General features: G+C 43.1%; 1 protein-coding gene across 3 annotated transcripts in view; it reads left to right on the top strand.

Annotated features, from left to right (window-relative positions):
* LYRM9 (LYR motif containing 9) overlaps nt 1–16547 on the top strand; it is a 35136-nt gene that overhangs the window by 18042 nt on the left and 547 nt on the right. Inside the window, exons 4-5 of one of the 3 annotated variants that reach the window (XR_009553137.1) lie at nt 1061–1204; nt 13212–16541. Coding sequence is in view for 1 of the 3 variants with exons in the window: in XM_060204005.1 (XP_060059988.1) it covers nt 1061–1078 (18 nt within the window). In the remaining 2 variants the exon portion in view is untranslated. Of the gene's footprint in view, nt 1–1060; nt 2561–13211; nt 16542–16547 lie in introns of those variants that run through there. The other 2 variants (XR_009553136.1, XM_060204005.1) reach the window with 2 other exon arrangements.

The raw sequence follows: 16547 nt of genomic DNA, 5'->3' as shown, positions 1-16547 counted from the left end.
CCTGCTTCACCGCCTGTGAAGCGACTCCCCTGCAGGTGGGGAGCCGGGGTTCGAACCGGGATCCTTATGCCGGTCTAGACTTTTCAGTTCTAACCTACTAGTTTCGTTCTTCTCTCGCCCCCTCAACCCCATCAGCATGTTTTCCCCCACTAAAGAAGGGGGCTGTGGTCCCCAGGAGGTGACACAGTGGATAAAGCATTAGACTCTCAAGCATGAGGTCCTGAGTTCACCCTGGTAGCACAGGCACCAGAGTGATGTCTGGTTCTCTCTCTCTCTCTCCTCCTACCTTTTAAATAAATAAATAAATAAATATATAAATACACCTTTAAAGATAAATAAATAAATTCCTTCTTTATAAAAAAAGAAGGGGGCTTAGGGGCAAGAGAGAGATTTGATCATCTAGTGCCTGCTGACTGGGTTCTCCTACCTACAAAAAACTCCTCTAGGAGATGTCCAATGCCTTGGCCACCCAGTTCTAAGGATTTCCTGTATCCTTTCTCCGCTGTTGGTTTTCTTCAGCTGCTTCTAATGACTGCTTAATTTTTTTTCCATTAAAAAATTTTATTTATAAAAAGGAAACACTGAGAAAAATCATAGGATAAGAGGGGTACAACTCCACACAATTCCCACCACCAGAACTCTGTATCCCATCCCCTCTCCTGGTAGCTTTCCTATTCTTTATCCCTCTGGGAGTATGGACCCAGGGTCATTATAGGGTGCAGAAGGTGGAAGGTCTGGCTTCTGTGATTGCTTCCCTGCTGAACATGGGCGATGGCAGGTGGATCCATACTCCCAGCCTGCCTCTCTCTTTTCCTAGTGGGGCGGGGCTCTGGGGAAGCGGGGCTCCAGGACACATTGTTTTTGTTTAGTTTAAGGGTATCCCCCTTGCATTTCTTTACTTTCTCTTTTCCTTTGCTTTACAGTCATTTTATAATACATGAACTTAAATGACTTAATAAACCATAGATAGTATGATATGATCTTCAGATCAAATTTATGTATGTTGTCTTTTTGCTGAATACCAACTTGATTCTAATCATCTAATTCTATTGCTCTACAGTATAAAAAGCAAAACTGAGTCCATGGCCCAAGGAGTGCAGCTGCCCTGAAGACACTCAAGCTGGGAGGCCTCTTCTCCCCTGGAACGTATCACCATAGCATAGGGACTAGCCACTGACCCTCCCTGCTGAGAGCAGCAAGTCAGGTGAGGGAGAAGCTGACATTTGCTCACACAGCTCCTCTCGCCGTGTTTGTGTCTCCCGCCTCCTTTATGTTTCCTCTTCGACCCAGTTGTGATGTGAGATTTGGGAAGAATGTGTTTTTACTTTGCCCTGAAATTGATTCACTTGTTCTGCATGTCACATTTTGAGGCCTGGAGCAGGTGGCCCCTCGGAAGGTAACCTGTACAGAAGGCAGGGATTGGCCTTCAGTGTCAAACAAATCCGGATTTGAATTCCCACTCAGCAACTTTTCAAGAATATTGATTTCAAGCTGAGTTTCCTGCTCTGTGAGGTCTAGCTAAGGTGACTCACCCGCTGCAGGAGTTGGCTACGTGGCTGTGCTAGCAGACGTCCCTGAGGAGGCCATCCTCCTCACTGCTCTCTGCTCTGCTTCCCAGTGCTCTGCAGGCTCTAGTCTTCTCCACGTCAGGTCTCAGGTTGGGAGCGTGACACAACACAGCCCAACAGTTTGCTGAATAGCCACTCTTCTTGACACCGCCCCCTCCCTTCCCAGGGGAAGAGAAGCCTGGGTCCTTGCCTTGATAGTGTGCCTGAAGGGGGAAGATGCTTCCTGCATGAAGCAAGGAAGGTGCCAAATAGCCACAGTACACACTTCCGGCTTCTGTGCACCTGCCATCTCCTGATGGCCACTTTTCTGGTTTGCCACCATCCTGGGAGGAAAGAGGGCAGCAAGCACACACACAAACTTGGCTCATACCTCTTCCACACAAGTTGCTCTTGGGTTACTGGCTGCACCTCTTCCAGTCTCAGTCTTCCCATCTGTCCGGCATAGTAAAGTCTGTGCTCAGCTACAGGGCTGTGACGAGTGCATCTGCTTGCCAGGGGCTTCATGCAGGACCTGCCTCAGGGCTCCGGCTTCTTGACCTTTGCTGACGCCCACTGCTCAGGAGCCCTACTCTGCAGATGGGGAGACGGAGGCTCAGAGAAGTTAAGCCATTTTCAACGTATAGAGCTGCTAAACCAGGCCTGTCTGACTCTGTTCTTTATCACAGATTTGGGGAGGGGAGGAGAAGAGAGCAGCAGAGGAGGAGTTAAGGAAGAGTAAATGGGAGGGTTTGGAAGGCCAAAGAAAAAGTAGCGGGGGAATCTAAGGAGAACTGACCAGAGCTAGTGGAGCAGTCAGAAGGTGCAGAGAGAAGCCACTCTGGGACCTGGATACCAGTCCCCAGCCCCCCCCACCCCCCCCAGCGCTCTCAGCCAGCAGGAAGAGCTAGCATGAGGTAGTGACCTTTCAGTGGCCTGATTTAAAGGGACTCAGATAACATCTGTATGTATTCAACTTATTAGTAAATAGCAAAGTAAATACACCAATTTGTGAATATTCTGGTGTCTTCTCAGTGCTTTGCTCATTTATTTCCCAAACACATTCTTTGCTACAGTGAACTATCTTGTATAAGTGTTGAGGGCTTAGACACAGGCAGACAAAAACTGAACTAGTGGTAGGATTTTGGGCCAGTTCCTCAGACCGCCATTGGCCATTGTCACCTCACACCTGCAGACCTGGTTTCACTGCCAAGCAACCCCTGAGAAAGTCTGATGTGCCCCTGGATTTCCATCCAGTCCCTCCCCACCCCTGTTCTTCAGTCCTTCTTTAGTCAGGGGGCCTGTTCTTGCTTAGCTTGGAGGTGTCTTTTTTTTAGTTGCTGGGCTTCACCACTCTGGGTCAATTTTTTTTCAGATAGAAAAGAGAATAAGGAGTAGAAGGGAAGAGAGTGGGAAAGATATCACAACAGCAAGCTTTCTACCATTGGGGGTGGAGGCTAACTGGTACCTTTCCCAGCTCCCTCCCTCGTGGGTTCATCCTGGAGTCTCTTAAAAGAATCGCAAGGGAACACCGTGATGTGTATACAGTTTCCAATCTTCTTTTATTAAATTATGAGGCAGAGGCAGTACAGAAAAGGGAACTGGGGGGATAGATTCTCCGAGGGACTGCAAGGATTCCAAAAGGCCTTGCTGTGTGAAATCCCTCTCCTGTTAAAACTTACACACATCACACCTGGTGTGGTTACCTTACCAGCAATGCCAGGTGTGGTTACCTTACCAGCATTCCTCCCAAAGTGTGTATCTTTTGTGCTTAAAGTCCTCAAGTTTCCGCTTCCCATATGTGCAGTATCCCTGTGCCCTGACTCTATATCCCATTGTCCCACTGTCCCATTGCCCCATGTGTGCAAGTGTAGTGCAGCAAACTATCTAAGCTTCCTGGGTTATTCCTCTCCATCCTCTGACCTCAACACTACCAGTGCCATGGAGGCTGGAGCTCACATCTGGGTTGCCCGCATGGCACAGCAGGCACCCCCTCGCCCCCAGATGAGCTATCGTGCAGGCCCTGGTGTGTATCTTGATTGCAGGTGAGGGGATGGCTATATCATAGGCCTTTTACTAGTAGGGGAGGTGTGAGTGAAGACTGCCTGGGAGGGTGTAGTGAGGATGGAATGTCTCATGATCTTTCGTCTTTCTCCTTCTCTCTCTCCCCTTCATTTTTAGTTAGACGCAGAGAGAGGTGCACACCATGCTGCTGAAGCTTCCTGTGATGTGGTGGGGCCCAGACTTGACCCTGGGTTACTCACATGGGATAGAGAACTATCCCTATGGGATGGAGAACTACCAGGGTAAATTAAACAGACCATCTTTGCTCAGTGATAGGGAGAAACTTGATAGGTTTGAGGTGAAGGATTTACATCATTAGTAACAGAATGGGAGACTGTAGTTCAAGGAAAAGATTAGAAGTTTGAGAAATGTGCCTTATGAAGTTAAGAGCACTGCTGCGAAGGGGGTAGAAGGTCACACAATACTAGATAAGAGATTCAAACCTAGTGCCATCAGGCATGAACATCATTCACTTCTGTGGTTCTAACTTGCTTTGTTTAGTGCTTCCTGTGTATTCACTCTGGACCTTAAAGATCATACAAAGTGATTAGGATTTCCTTCATTTCCACCTCCCTTTTTTTTCCCTTGTACTCATTATTGTTATTGTTGTTATTGATGTTGTTGTTGTTGGATAGGACAGAGAGAAATCGAGAGAGGAGGGGAAGACAGAGGGGGAGAGAAAGATAGGCACCTGCAGACCTGCTTCACCGCTTGCGAAGCGACCCCCTTACAGGTGGGGAGCCGGGGGCTTGAACCAGGATCCTTCCACTGGTCCTTGTGCTTCTCGTCACATGCGCTTAACCCATTGTGCTACTGCCCGACCCCTGAGTACCTTCATTTTTATACTTGATAAATCTGAGGCTCACAGAGATTAAGTAACTTGTCCAAAATCATACAGGTAAGTGTCAGAATAAGGTTTGGACAGACTGACACTGGGTGGTGGTTTATTGAGTAGTGCATACGTTACTACATGCAAGAACCAAGATGAAACTTCCAGTCCCCACCTACAGAGGGAAGCGTCACAGTTGGTAGGGCAGTGTTATAGGTGTCTTCCTTCCTTCTGTCTCTCCTCTCTGTCTCTCTCTCTCTCTCTTTTTAAAATTATTTGTATTTTTAATTTGCTGAAATTTTTTTAAAGGACATTTTTTTAAAAATGTTTATTTTAAAAAGGAAACACTGAGAAAAATCATAGGATAAGAGGGGTACAACTCCACACAATTCCCACCACCAGGACTCCATATCCCATCCCTCCCTTGATAGCTTTCCTATTCTTTATCCCTCTGGGAGTATGGACCCAGGGTCATTGTGGGGTGTAGAAGGTGGAAGGTCTGGCTTCTGTAATTGCTTCCCCGCTGAACATGGGCATTGACAGGTGGATCCATACTCCCAGCCTGTCTCTCTCTTTTCTTAGTGGGGCACGGTTCTGGGGAAACAGGGCTCCAGGACACATGGTGGGGTCATCTGCCCAGGGAAGTCCAGTTGGCATCATGGTAGCATCTGGAACCTGGTGGGTGAAAAAACGAGTTAACATATAAAGCCAAACAAATTGTTGACTAATCATAAACCTAAAAGCTGGAATAGTTCAGATGAAGAGTTGGGGGGGGGTTCTCCATTTTGTAGATAGCAGTCCTATTTTAGTTATATTCCAAAGAGCCTATGATGCCTGTCTCTCTCTGTTTTTATCTCTCTCTCATGTCTCACACTCTGTATAAGAGAAAGGTTAATCTGCATCTACCTAGCTCTGCTTTAAGTTACTAATTTTATCCTATTCAGCTTTGTGCCCCAAGGTCAAAAGCAATGGCTCCTGTGAAGTAAGAATCCAGTCAAATTGAGTAGAGAGCATTTCCAAGGCTACTTTTTATGACTTAGGATTTGAGACCCAACTTGCCAATCATACTTCCAGGACAGAGGGGCTGAAATTTTAAAGTGTCATTAGAGCACCAATATGAAAAGAGTGTTCTATCAATCACAGTTCTCTCAAATCAGCATCATTATTACTCCTCTTAAGTGGTAGGTCTTTGATTAAGACACCTCTTCTCAGATGGTACAAAGGTTCCTGTTAGCTCATATACCTTTATTTCTGTTCAGTATATAATAATTCAATTCTTCACTATCCATTTGTTATTGTAACTAATTTATCATGACGCGGCCCTCGCTGGCAAGAAACTGGTGACTCCACACCCCTTACAACTTAACAATGACTCTACATGGCCCCTCTTACCTAGCTCTTACCTGACCCTATCTAATCTCCAATCTCTCCCACCTCCCCAGCGGCTTCAGCTACATCGAATTATCTGTCCAAATGGAACCGGTACTTTGGGCTCCATTCCCAGCTTTGTTAGAGCTGTTCCCTTTTCATGTGCTCTCCCCCTCAGTCATCCGCCAAACACTTCACCCATCTTTCAAGGCGTTGTTCATCTTTGCCATGCTTTTCTTGACCTCTGTCCACAGGTAACACTCATCTCTGCCTGTGAACCCTGCCATCTCCAAAACATTTCTTGCACTCACTATTCACCCTTTGTTCATATACAGTTGACCCTTAAACAACATGGTCTTGAATGTACTGTGTTCACTCAACAGATAATGGAAACTTATGGCTCAATAAATATAATAGTATACATGTATTTTCTCTTGCTTATAATTTTCTCAATAACATTTTCTTGAACTTGCATTATTGTGAGTCTACAATGTATAATGCCTGTAACATAAAATATGTACTAACCAGTTATTTATACATTCAGACAAGCTCTGCTTAATAGCAGGTTATTAGTAAGGCTTGGGGAGGATGAAAGTTTACACAACAGTACTCCCTGCCCCTATGTTGTCCAAGGGTCAGCTGTCATTAGTAGGCACTTGATCTGGGGCTAGTTGTTGGATAGGCATTTGGTGTGATTACCTGAAATTCTCACAACAGCCAGGTGAGGAGGCATTGTTTTCATTTGCTCATGAGGGCTCTGGGGCACAGAGAAGTGAAGGACTCTCACTGATATTAATGGCAGAGCCAAGATTATACTGGGTTTGTCAATATTTACGCTTTTGCCAAGCAGTAACTGCTGCAGGTTGAGGTGGTTGTGCATTCTCTCTTTCTCTCTCCCTCTCTCTCTCTCTGCCTCCAGGGTTATTGCTGGGGCTTGGTGCCTACACTATAAATCCACTGCTCCTGTGGCCATTTTTTTTTCTTTTGGATAGGACAGAGAGAAATTGATAGGGAAGGAGAAGAAAAAGAGGAAGAGAGAGAGAAAGATGTAGACTTACTTCACTTGCAGATGGGGAGCTGGGGACTTGAACCAGGATACTTGCACAGATCCTTGAAATTTGTACTATGTGTGTTTAACCTGGTGTGCCACCACTTGGACCCCCAATTGTCTATTCTCAACAGTCTGCACATGACATCACTATGGTGCCTGGGAATATCTGTGTGCCCCTCTGGGTTGGCCAGTCAGGGGTGGGTAACATGCTTCCTTACATTTGACCCTAACATGTCTGGTTGGAAGGGCAGCTAGTGGCCAAGTAAATAACTCAACTGTTAAGAGAACAAGGCTGGCTTATCTGAGGCTCCCGGTTAGATCCCCAGCACTGCTTGTACTGGAGTGTTGCTCTGACTTCTCCCTCTCTTTCTCCTGTGAAACTTTCTATCTCATATTAAATAAATAATAAAAACATAAATCTTTGGAAAAAAGAAAGGGTGACAGTCTGGATAATAACAGTGTGAAGCTGCTTTGAGACAACAGTCCTACTGCTTTGCTAAATTGTATATTTACCTAAGTTAGGTCTAGAGTGGCTTAATAGAAGCTGTGAGAGGATAAAGCTCCTTGCAAAATCGCTGTGACTGGAGTTACAATCAAATAATCAAAACTGTGCAATTCTGCCCCCTTTGTTTTCTTGTCAAAACTGAGATGAACTCTCTAGGATTAGAGAAGCAAAAAAACCCCCAAACAAACAAAAAAAATAAACCAGCAGAAACTTGTAGTTTGGATGATGTGAGCCCCACTCAAAGAGCACACAGTCTTTTTATTTATTCCCTTTTGTTGCCCTTGTTTTATTGTTGTAGTTATTGATGTCGTTGTTGATGGATAGGACAGAGAGAAATGGAGAGAGGAAGGGAAGACAGAGGGGGAGAGAAAGACACCTGCAGACCTGCTTCACCGTGTGTGAAGCGACTTCCCTGCAGGTGGGGAGCCGGAGGCTCAAACCGGGATCCTTGTGCTTTGTGCCACATGTGCTTAACCCGCTGTGCTACCACCCTGTTCCCAAGCACACAGCCTTTGATTGGATCGACACAGAGCCTTGCAGATATTTTTGTGCTGATGATTAGGACTTCAAACTCCTAGCTGGACAGAACTGCTCAACAGAGACAACACGGAAGAATCCTCCCTGACAACAGTTAACTATCTCCTCATGACTATCCTGAAAATACACCCCCCACAAGAGTTCTCTGCTGTTTTCTTTACATGCAGCATCAGACTGTCAACTGCATCTATCTGCCTACCTTTCTTCCTCATAAATATGCATGACTTTTCTTGGAAAACTCTTAAGTGCGTAAACTCACATCACCTTAACTATGTTCAGCATAACACCAAAACCCCACTTCTTCTTTATCATATCTATATCTATATGCTGACACTTTGTTTTCTACCTTTCTCTTAAATTCAATTATGCCTATGGGTTTTGACCTTTCAGTGGTAGTGATGGGACAGGAAACTATTCCCAGCACCAGACTGCAGGATAATGGCACTGGTAGGGCTCATTTGGCACATTGTCCTCCTGGCCATGCGTGGTCAGCTTGGTGCTTTATTGGTGGTTCAGGGAGAAAGCCCTTTCATAAGGAAGACCATACTCTGTCAGGTGCTCAGAGATGGCTACAGCTAATGGGCATTCCTTAAGTATAAGCTGTTCCATCATCCTAATCATACTCAGTATAAAATCAGACCCTTCCCACCTCTCTTTAGTTTTTCGAGAGGCAAGAGCACCGTTCCACTTTGACATACGCAGTGCTGGGGATCAAGCCTTGAGCCTCAGGCATACAAGTCTTATACTGTATTGCTGAGCTATCTTCCAAGTCTTATCTCTACACTTTCTCACTTTGACTTTTATGACTTTGAGAGCCAACTTGTCAGTCACACTTCTAGCACAGAGGGGCTGAAATTTCATGGTGTCGTTAGAGCACCAATGTGAACAGGGTGATCCAGAGATCTCAGTTCTCCTAGATCAGCTCTCATGATTACTCCTTTTAAGTGTTGCTAGCTTAGACAAACTTCCCAATTTAAGTTGTTTTATACCAGTGAAGTCATTCTTTTTCTGTTTAGCTCTTTATGTGGTTTTTGATGGCTGACTCAAAAAAAAGTTGGAGACAGAGGACTGAACCAAGGGAGCAGAATGTAAAAATACTGGTAGGAAGTCTCTTATCAGGATGATCAGTGATTCATCATCCACACAGAGTCAGACCCAAGTGACTCTACATCTATTGCGAGTAGATGATGCCATTCACTTCCTAGAGACAGCACCAATCCAAAAAAGGATGTGTAAAAGAAATATTGTAGGCACTGATAATAGACAATCACTGATGGAAAACTGTGAAGATGGATTAGGAGCAGATGAGTCAGAGGGCAAGCCATCTGGTGCTCGTCTAGTGCTCGCCATTGCAATTAGTTACTCAGTGGTTGTTGGGGTGAGAGAGGTCCTTGCTGGTGGGAAGGGACTGAAACTCAGTTCCCGCTAAACAGAAACACTCCTTGTGAGCAGTTTTCCCCTGAACTTTCCTTGTTGATCATTTCACATTTGTTGGAGTGGATGAAGACATTTAAATATATATATATGTCACTTTTTATTTGTGATTAATAGTGGCTTACAAGATCATAAGATTACAGGTTATAGCTCCATACTCCACCCACCCCCAATGTTCTGCAGCCCACCCTCCCAGCAGTAACCACCAGGTGAAGACATTTTAAATAGTACTGAAGTGACATACCCTGTACACAGAGGGAAATTCAGCCTGGGTTGAGGAATCAGGGATGAGTAACTTGGCTTGTTCACATCAGACCCTGATACCTTGATTCTCGTCTTCTCCTTTTAGTTGTAATTATCTATCAGTTCTGTGCTATAGCCACTTGGATCTGTTTTATCTGTTTCTTCTTTTGTTATTTGTTGAATTCTAGGTTCTGATTTGAAATGAAAAATATAGTAAATGAATAATGATACATTAAACTTTAGGGTCATAATTTTCATTAATATCAGTTCCATCATCATTTTCCAATCCATTTTACATCAGTATGTTTTTTTATTATTATCTTTTTATTTATTTACTAGATAGACACAGCCAGAAATTGAGAGGGAAGGAGGGTAATAGAGAGGGAGAAAGATAGAGAGACATCTGCAGCCCTGCTTCACCACTTGCAAAGCTTTCTTCCTGCAGGTGGGAGTCGGGCTTGAACCTGGGTCCTTGCGCACTGTAACATGTGCACTCAACCAGGTGCGCCACCCATCTGGCCCATCAGTATGTTTCTAAGCTTTTATTTTTCCAAGCATGTGATAGGCATTGAGGATACCACCATGAATCTTCAAATATTGTTTTGTTTTCATCATGATTACATTTTAGTGGGAATGCTGGGTTCCTAATCAGGGAGTCCTGAGATTCCCAAACAGACATGATGGACGTAGACCTCGAATAAATCCCTCTCTCCATTGTTACTGGTCATCTCTATCAGGAACAACACAATAGACCCCTTTGTGGGCCCCCATTGGACCTTGCCCTCAACTTGGATCAACAATGGTAGAGAATGTTCCATCCTCCAAAGGGAGGCTGGACAACATACTCTATGCTACACCTGAGGAAGGTGGGTCCTGATATTGGGGCAGCTTGGAATGTTCCTACTCATGACCACAGAATGTGAGCTCAGATCTACAGGGATGCAGAGGTCACATAGGTGTGGGGGATTTTCTTTGGGACGTGTTTTGCAAAGCATGTATAGTATAATGAAAAAAAAAATCCGTCTATAAAAGTGGGCAAAATAACAATGAGTGGCCATGTCAGACAAATTTTCTCCCTAAGGAGTAATGGTGACTGAAGTAATCCATTTCAGAACCTCAGAAATGTTTTATTAAACTTGATAGTTTATAAAACAATAGACATTTTTATTCAAACATGAAAACCAGACAGATAAATAAAAACAGTCATTAAATAAAATATAATTTAACTTCAAAAAATAGTGGGCAAAGTATTTGATAGGGCCAGCAAGACAGTTCACTTGGATAGTGTGCTTGCTTTGTCATGTGGATAACCCAGGTTTGAGCCCAGCTCCCACTACACTGAAGGAAGGAAGCTTCAGTGTTGTAATGTCTTTCCTACTGTCTCAATCTGTGTTTCTTTCTCTGTCTTTCTATCTGAAAAAATCAGCCTAGAGCAGTTAAGCCACTGTGACGACAAAAATGACACATACATATATACATATATATGATCTGAGTAGACATTTCTCCAAAGAAGACATATAGATGGCCCACAGATAGAGGAAAAAAATGCTTCACATCGCTGATCACAGAAAAAATGCAAATTAAAGCCATAGTGAGATTCTTTTTTTTTTTTTTTGCCTCCAGGTTTATTGCTGGGGCTCAGTGCCTGCACCATGAATCCACTGAGGCCATTTCCCCCCTTTTGTTGCCCTTGTTGTTTTAGCCTTGTTGTGGTTATTATTGTTGTTGTTGATGTTGTTCGTTGTTGGATAGGACAGAGAGAAATTGAGAGAGGAGGGGAAGACAGAGAGAAGGAGAGAAAGACAGACACCTGTAGACCTGCTTCACCGCCGACTACCCCGCAGGTGGGGATCTGGGGGCTCAAACCGGGATCCTTACACTGGTCCTTGCGCTTTGCACCATGTGCACTTAATCCGCTGTGCTACCACCCGACCCCCCACAGTGAGATTCTACATCACACCTGTGAGAATGTCCTACAGCTACATAACGGAAATGGCAAGTGTTGGTGAGGATGTAGAGAAAAAGGAACGCTGGTATCCTGCTGGTGGGAATGAAATTGGTGTAGCCCCACTGAAAACCAGTATGGAGAGTCCTTAAAGAAATAAAATTGAGTATACCTTATGATCCAGCAATTTCATTCCTAGGCATATATACAAAGAACATGGAGACACTGGTTTGAAAGGATGTGTGCACCCTATGTTCATAGCAGCACTATTTACAGTAACCAAACCATGGAAGCAAGCTAAACGCCCAAAGACAGGTGACTGGACAGAGAAGTTGTGGGATATATAGTCAATGAAATACAGCTCTGCAATGTAAAAAGCTAATATTTTTCATTCAGTATAAAATAAATGGAGCTGAAGGTGGTTCTGCTAATTAACTTAAGACGTGAATGACAACTATTGGGTAGTTTTCATGTATATGTAGAATATAGATAATTAAAGCAAAAGAAGTTTCTATAAAAAAAAGTAAGCGAAGTGTGAGAACAACAGTGGTTATCAGAAGGGTGGGGCATAGGGCTTTGGTAGTAGTTGTGGTAACTTACACACACACACCTGAAATCTTATAATTTTGTAAACCACTGTTAAGCCACTAATAATAAAAATTGCCAACAAACAAACAAATAAACGAAAAACCCCAAATACCTTTTACTCATAGTTTAAGGAGGTTGGCTTTCAGTGCTAGTTCTGCTACCTTCTCACTATATGAGTTGGTGCACACTGTTTACTCTGCCTGAGTCTCAGTTTTCTTCTCTGTGAATTGAGCATTATGATACTGTGATGAGGATGAAATGAAAACATAATGTGTGATAACAGTTTTCCAGTGGCAACATGACACTGTATGAGAGGTGAAGATATGCTGAGGAAACTGGCTATACTCCAAACCGACATAGCACTGGCAAGTCCCAGAGTGTCAGCTTCATCATTTGGCATAATTTGGGAAATGTAGTTGACAAATGTCTATGTGTGTTTTCTCTCACAGGAGAGGAACCCATAGAATGCAAACAAGAGTTGGCTGGTAGCATGTAGCAGACCCTCAGACAGAGAACAGTTGTTATTTGTCCGGTGTCACAAGTTTACTAAAGAGTGGACAACTGTGGCATTCAACACTTCTGCCTCCCACTGTTCTTTCCCTCTGACTCTGGTAACAGTATTTCCACCTGACTTTTGAAGAACAGGCTATCCTTGACCCAAATGATCTTAACTAAGCCCCACAATTATGTCAAATTCTAAGAGGAGTCAATTCATATGGGTTGAAATGACCGGAAAAGTTTTCAGCAGGCTCAGGAACTTGAACTAGACCTGAAAGTCTAAATAGAATTGGGGCATCCAGAAGGAGGGAAAGACTTTTTAGATGAAGGGATCAACAAAACAAAGGCTCACAGGCAATAATAAATGTGAGGTGATAGTGAAACTCAGGCAGGTGTGTGTAGAATACAGTGAGAGATAATTAACCACATCTATTGAATCTGGATTAAGCACATGGCACCTGACAAACCAATTCATTGTAGACTTTTCTCTCTAGGTTACTCATTTTATGATCCAATGGCCATCACTCAACATTAGGAGGTTCTTTTCTATACCTAACCGAAATCTACACCGCTAATGGAAGGTGGTTTTTCCTTTGTCTTTTCAGAAGCAAAAGACACATAGGGAGTCCCAATATAGGAGGGTTCTGATCTTCACTCCAGATGTTCTTATGGAAAGCTTTTCCTGTCTGGAGTGGCCCCAAAAGTTATGCAGCTGGATCCTGTCTTCAAGAAGGAATCCTGGCAGTTCTGGGGCTCCTGGGTATGTTCTCTTTGTCCTCTTGACTGATAAAAATGACTTGTACTTTTCCCATTCCGCTCGTATAGATGAACCCAGGGTGAGAAGGAAAGAAAACAGGAAAAAAATCATCTTCTTTACCAGTGCCAAATAGCATATCAAGATGCAACAGTTAAAGGAAAAAAATGACACAGGTTTTTTTTTTTTTTTTAAGACTTTTGTGTCTGAGGCTTTGAGGTCTCAGGTTCAGCCTTCCCCCTCCTTAATATTGTTTTATTTATTATTGGGTTGAGACAGAGAAATTGAGAGGAGAGATAGAGGGAAAGAAACAGACACCTGCAGTCCTGCTCTACTGCTCATGAAGCTTTCTCCTGCAGGTGGGGACCATGGGCTTTGAACCCAGGTACTTGCGCACTGCAATGTGTGCGCTTAACCAGGTGCACCACTGCGTGACCCCAAGACACAGGTTATAAAGACAAATGCTTATTTCTGATGTTAGAAGCGGGTACTTTCGGTTACATTAAAATGGCCCTAAGAGCAAGAGGATAGAATGTGGCATCAGAATCCTGGGCTGGCTCATATCCTGACCTGGGCACTCTGGTTTGTGACCTCAGGCGAGATACTGCACTTTTCTGAGCCTCGATGTCATCATTTGTAGAATGGGCTAGAAAGTGAATTAATCCTTTCTACAGAGTTGTTAAGGAAATGGTCACATCAAAGTACAGACTGAAATTTGTAGATTCTTCCTCCCCCTCCTCATCTGGTTCTCCTTCATCTTGCTTCTCCCATTTATTTACTTCTCAGACCCCTTAACCTGTCCAAGCCTCAGATTGCCATAAGGGGCTCAAGGGCAGAGTTCACAGGTGTCTTTCCTTCAGGTGTAGTTCCTGGCACTGACATCTCCCCTACCTCCAGAAAAAACAAGGAATTCTTTCTGAAGGCAATCTCTTGGCTTGCCTTTCATCCCTTTTATCTACCTTATCAAGCTGGGGGTGATGAAATTCAGTGACCTGAGACACACACCTGTACTGTCAACTACCCTTTCCCTGGAATTTAATCAGACTGACAGACCAATTCCTCAGGTTATTGCAATTGAGGAGCTCAGGACATCCTGACTGACATACCTGACTCACTTGTTGCAGCTTTTCTTGATATAACAATTGCTTTTGAATGTTTATGTTTATGCAGGAAAAGCACTGAAAATTATACTTTTAAATAGGAGTTCCCTGTGGAGAAGTATTTGCTTCCCTGGGATTCAGCTGTCATGTCAGAGACCAAAGGCACAGCTTTATAGCAAGGAGCCTAATGAAAGAAGCTCAGGGAAAACACCCAAATGGATGTGCCTTGTGGGACCCTGGGGACCAGTCCAGTTTCACGGTGAAAGAGGGAGGTCTTTCCAGGAAACAGTGCCAATGAACTGGAATAAATATTTTCTTTTCTTTTTCCTTTATGGGGAGGGATTAATGGTTTACAGTTGACAGTAAAATACAACAGTTTTTATATGCGTAACATTTCTGAGTTTTCCATGTAACAGTTCAACCCCCACTAGGTTCTCCTCAGCTATCATGTTCCAGGACCTGAACACTCCCTCCCATCCCAGAGTCCTTTACTTTAGTGCAACACACCAACTCCAGTCCAGGTTCTGCTTTGTGTTTTCCCTTCTGTTCTTATTTTTCAACTTCTGTCTATGAGTGGGCTTATCCCATATTCATCCTTCTCTTTCTGGCTTATCTCACTTAACAGGATATCTTCAATCTCCATCCAAGATGGGGTGAAGAAGGTGAATTCACCTTTTTTTTTTAATTTTAAAAAAGTAATATTTTTATTTTAGTTTAATGACTCTGGACTCAACCACAGTCAGTCAGCCTCTGGCAGACGAAAATGGAGTGAATCAGTATGCCAGCTGGGTGAGATGGTGTGCTTCAGAGACTTAAACATACTTTCTTGCATAGCTTGTTTTTCTTTCCAGAATGACTAAACAAAGTATTGAGAGGTAATATGACATATTTAGTAGGAGAAAACATTTAAATCCAGGAAGTACAGAAAGGTCTCTGTCTGAACCTCTTTATACCAGACTAGGAGAAAGAAACCAAGAAAATAACATAATTTGCCTAAGGTCCTTTGGCTTTAAGAGGATAATAACAGGAGGACGGCCTGGCATCTAAGGGGATTTTAGGTTGTTATCTGATTTGCCATGATGATTCCAATTTCAATTATGCATGAAACTGTCCAAATGTCCCCATCTTAATATTGAGTGTTGTACACAATTTTACTGTCAAATTGTATTTCCAAAGATAGAGAGCATGGTAAGAGATAACCTGCCTCCTAATTCAGAACAGCATTAGCAAGCAGAAAGTGGGACAGAAAGTTTACAGTGGTTTTTCCCTATGCGGAAATATAATCTCTAAATTTATTTACTTTGTACCAGTTTATAGCTTTTTTTCAACACATTCCAAAACAAACAAAAAACAAGGAGACAATCCTCACTCCAACTCTTTTACTTTGAGTCTAAGTTTCTGGGAATACAATCAGTTGTTCCATATATATATATATATCCTTGAGATAGCATATCATGAGAATATATCATAATACATAAAACAGCAGGTCTACTTTGACCTGTATAATCTCAAGGAGTATGAATCTGAAACTACCTTTACATAAAGTTAAAAGAATCTTTTATTATTATTATTATTATTATTTTGTTTCTTTTCTTTTTTTTATTTGAAAAAAAAAGACATTAACAAAACCATAGGTCATGGAACCTTAGGGTGGGGCGCACTTTCCTGCATGCTTCTCTCAATTCATATCAAATAATATTGCATCCGCCGATCCCAACCTAATCAACACAATGAGTGCCACCTCAGCATGCTTCACTTCAGACTGTGTCCAGAGACTTCAGGTGTGGAATGACAACCCTTCAGCTTCATTATTCGGGTGAGACCTTTCCTTTCATAGTATTCTCTAATTCCATTCCAGGCGGTTCACCTCCTAACAAAGTCCCAAAACCTAGATATAGACCAGGTTCCGTGAGAGAGAGCATATGTTCACACGTATCCATAAACTAGGGCAAAATATATACCTGAAAGCAAAAGTACACAATAGTCTGCAGTGAGTGCCCCCCAAAACTTCATCTGCGATATTCCAGCCTTTAGGTCCATAATTGTTCAACAATTTGTTTGGCTTTGTATGTTAACTCTCTTTTCAG

Source organism: Erinaceus europaeus, chromosome 12 (genome assembly GCF_950295315.1).
Source record: "Erinaceus europaeus chromosome 12, mEriEur2.1, whole genome shotgun sequence".
NCBI classification, from domain to species: Eukaryota; Metazoa; Chordata; class Mammalia; order Eulipotyphla; family Erinaceidae; genus Erinaceus; species Erinaceus europaeus.
Note: the sequence above shows the minus strand (reverse complement) of the source record. Positions and strands in the feature narration are given on the sequence as shown.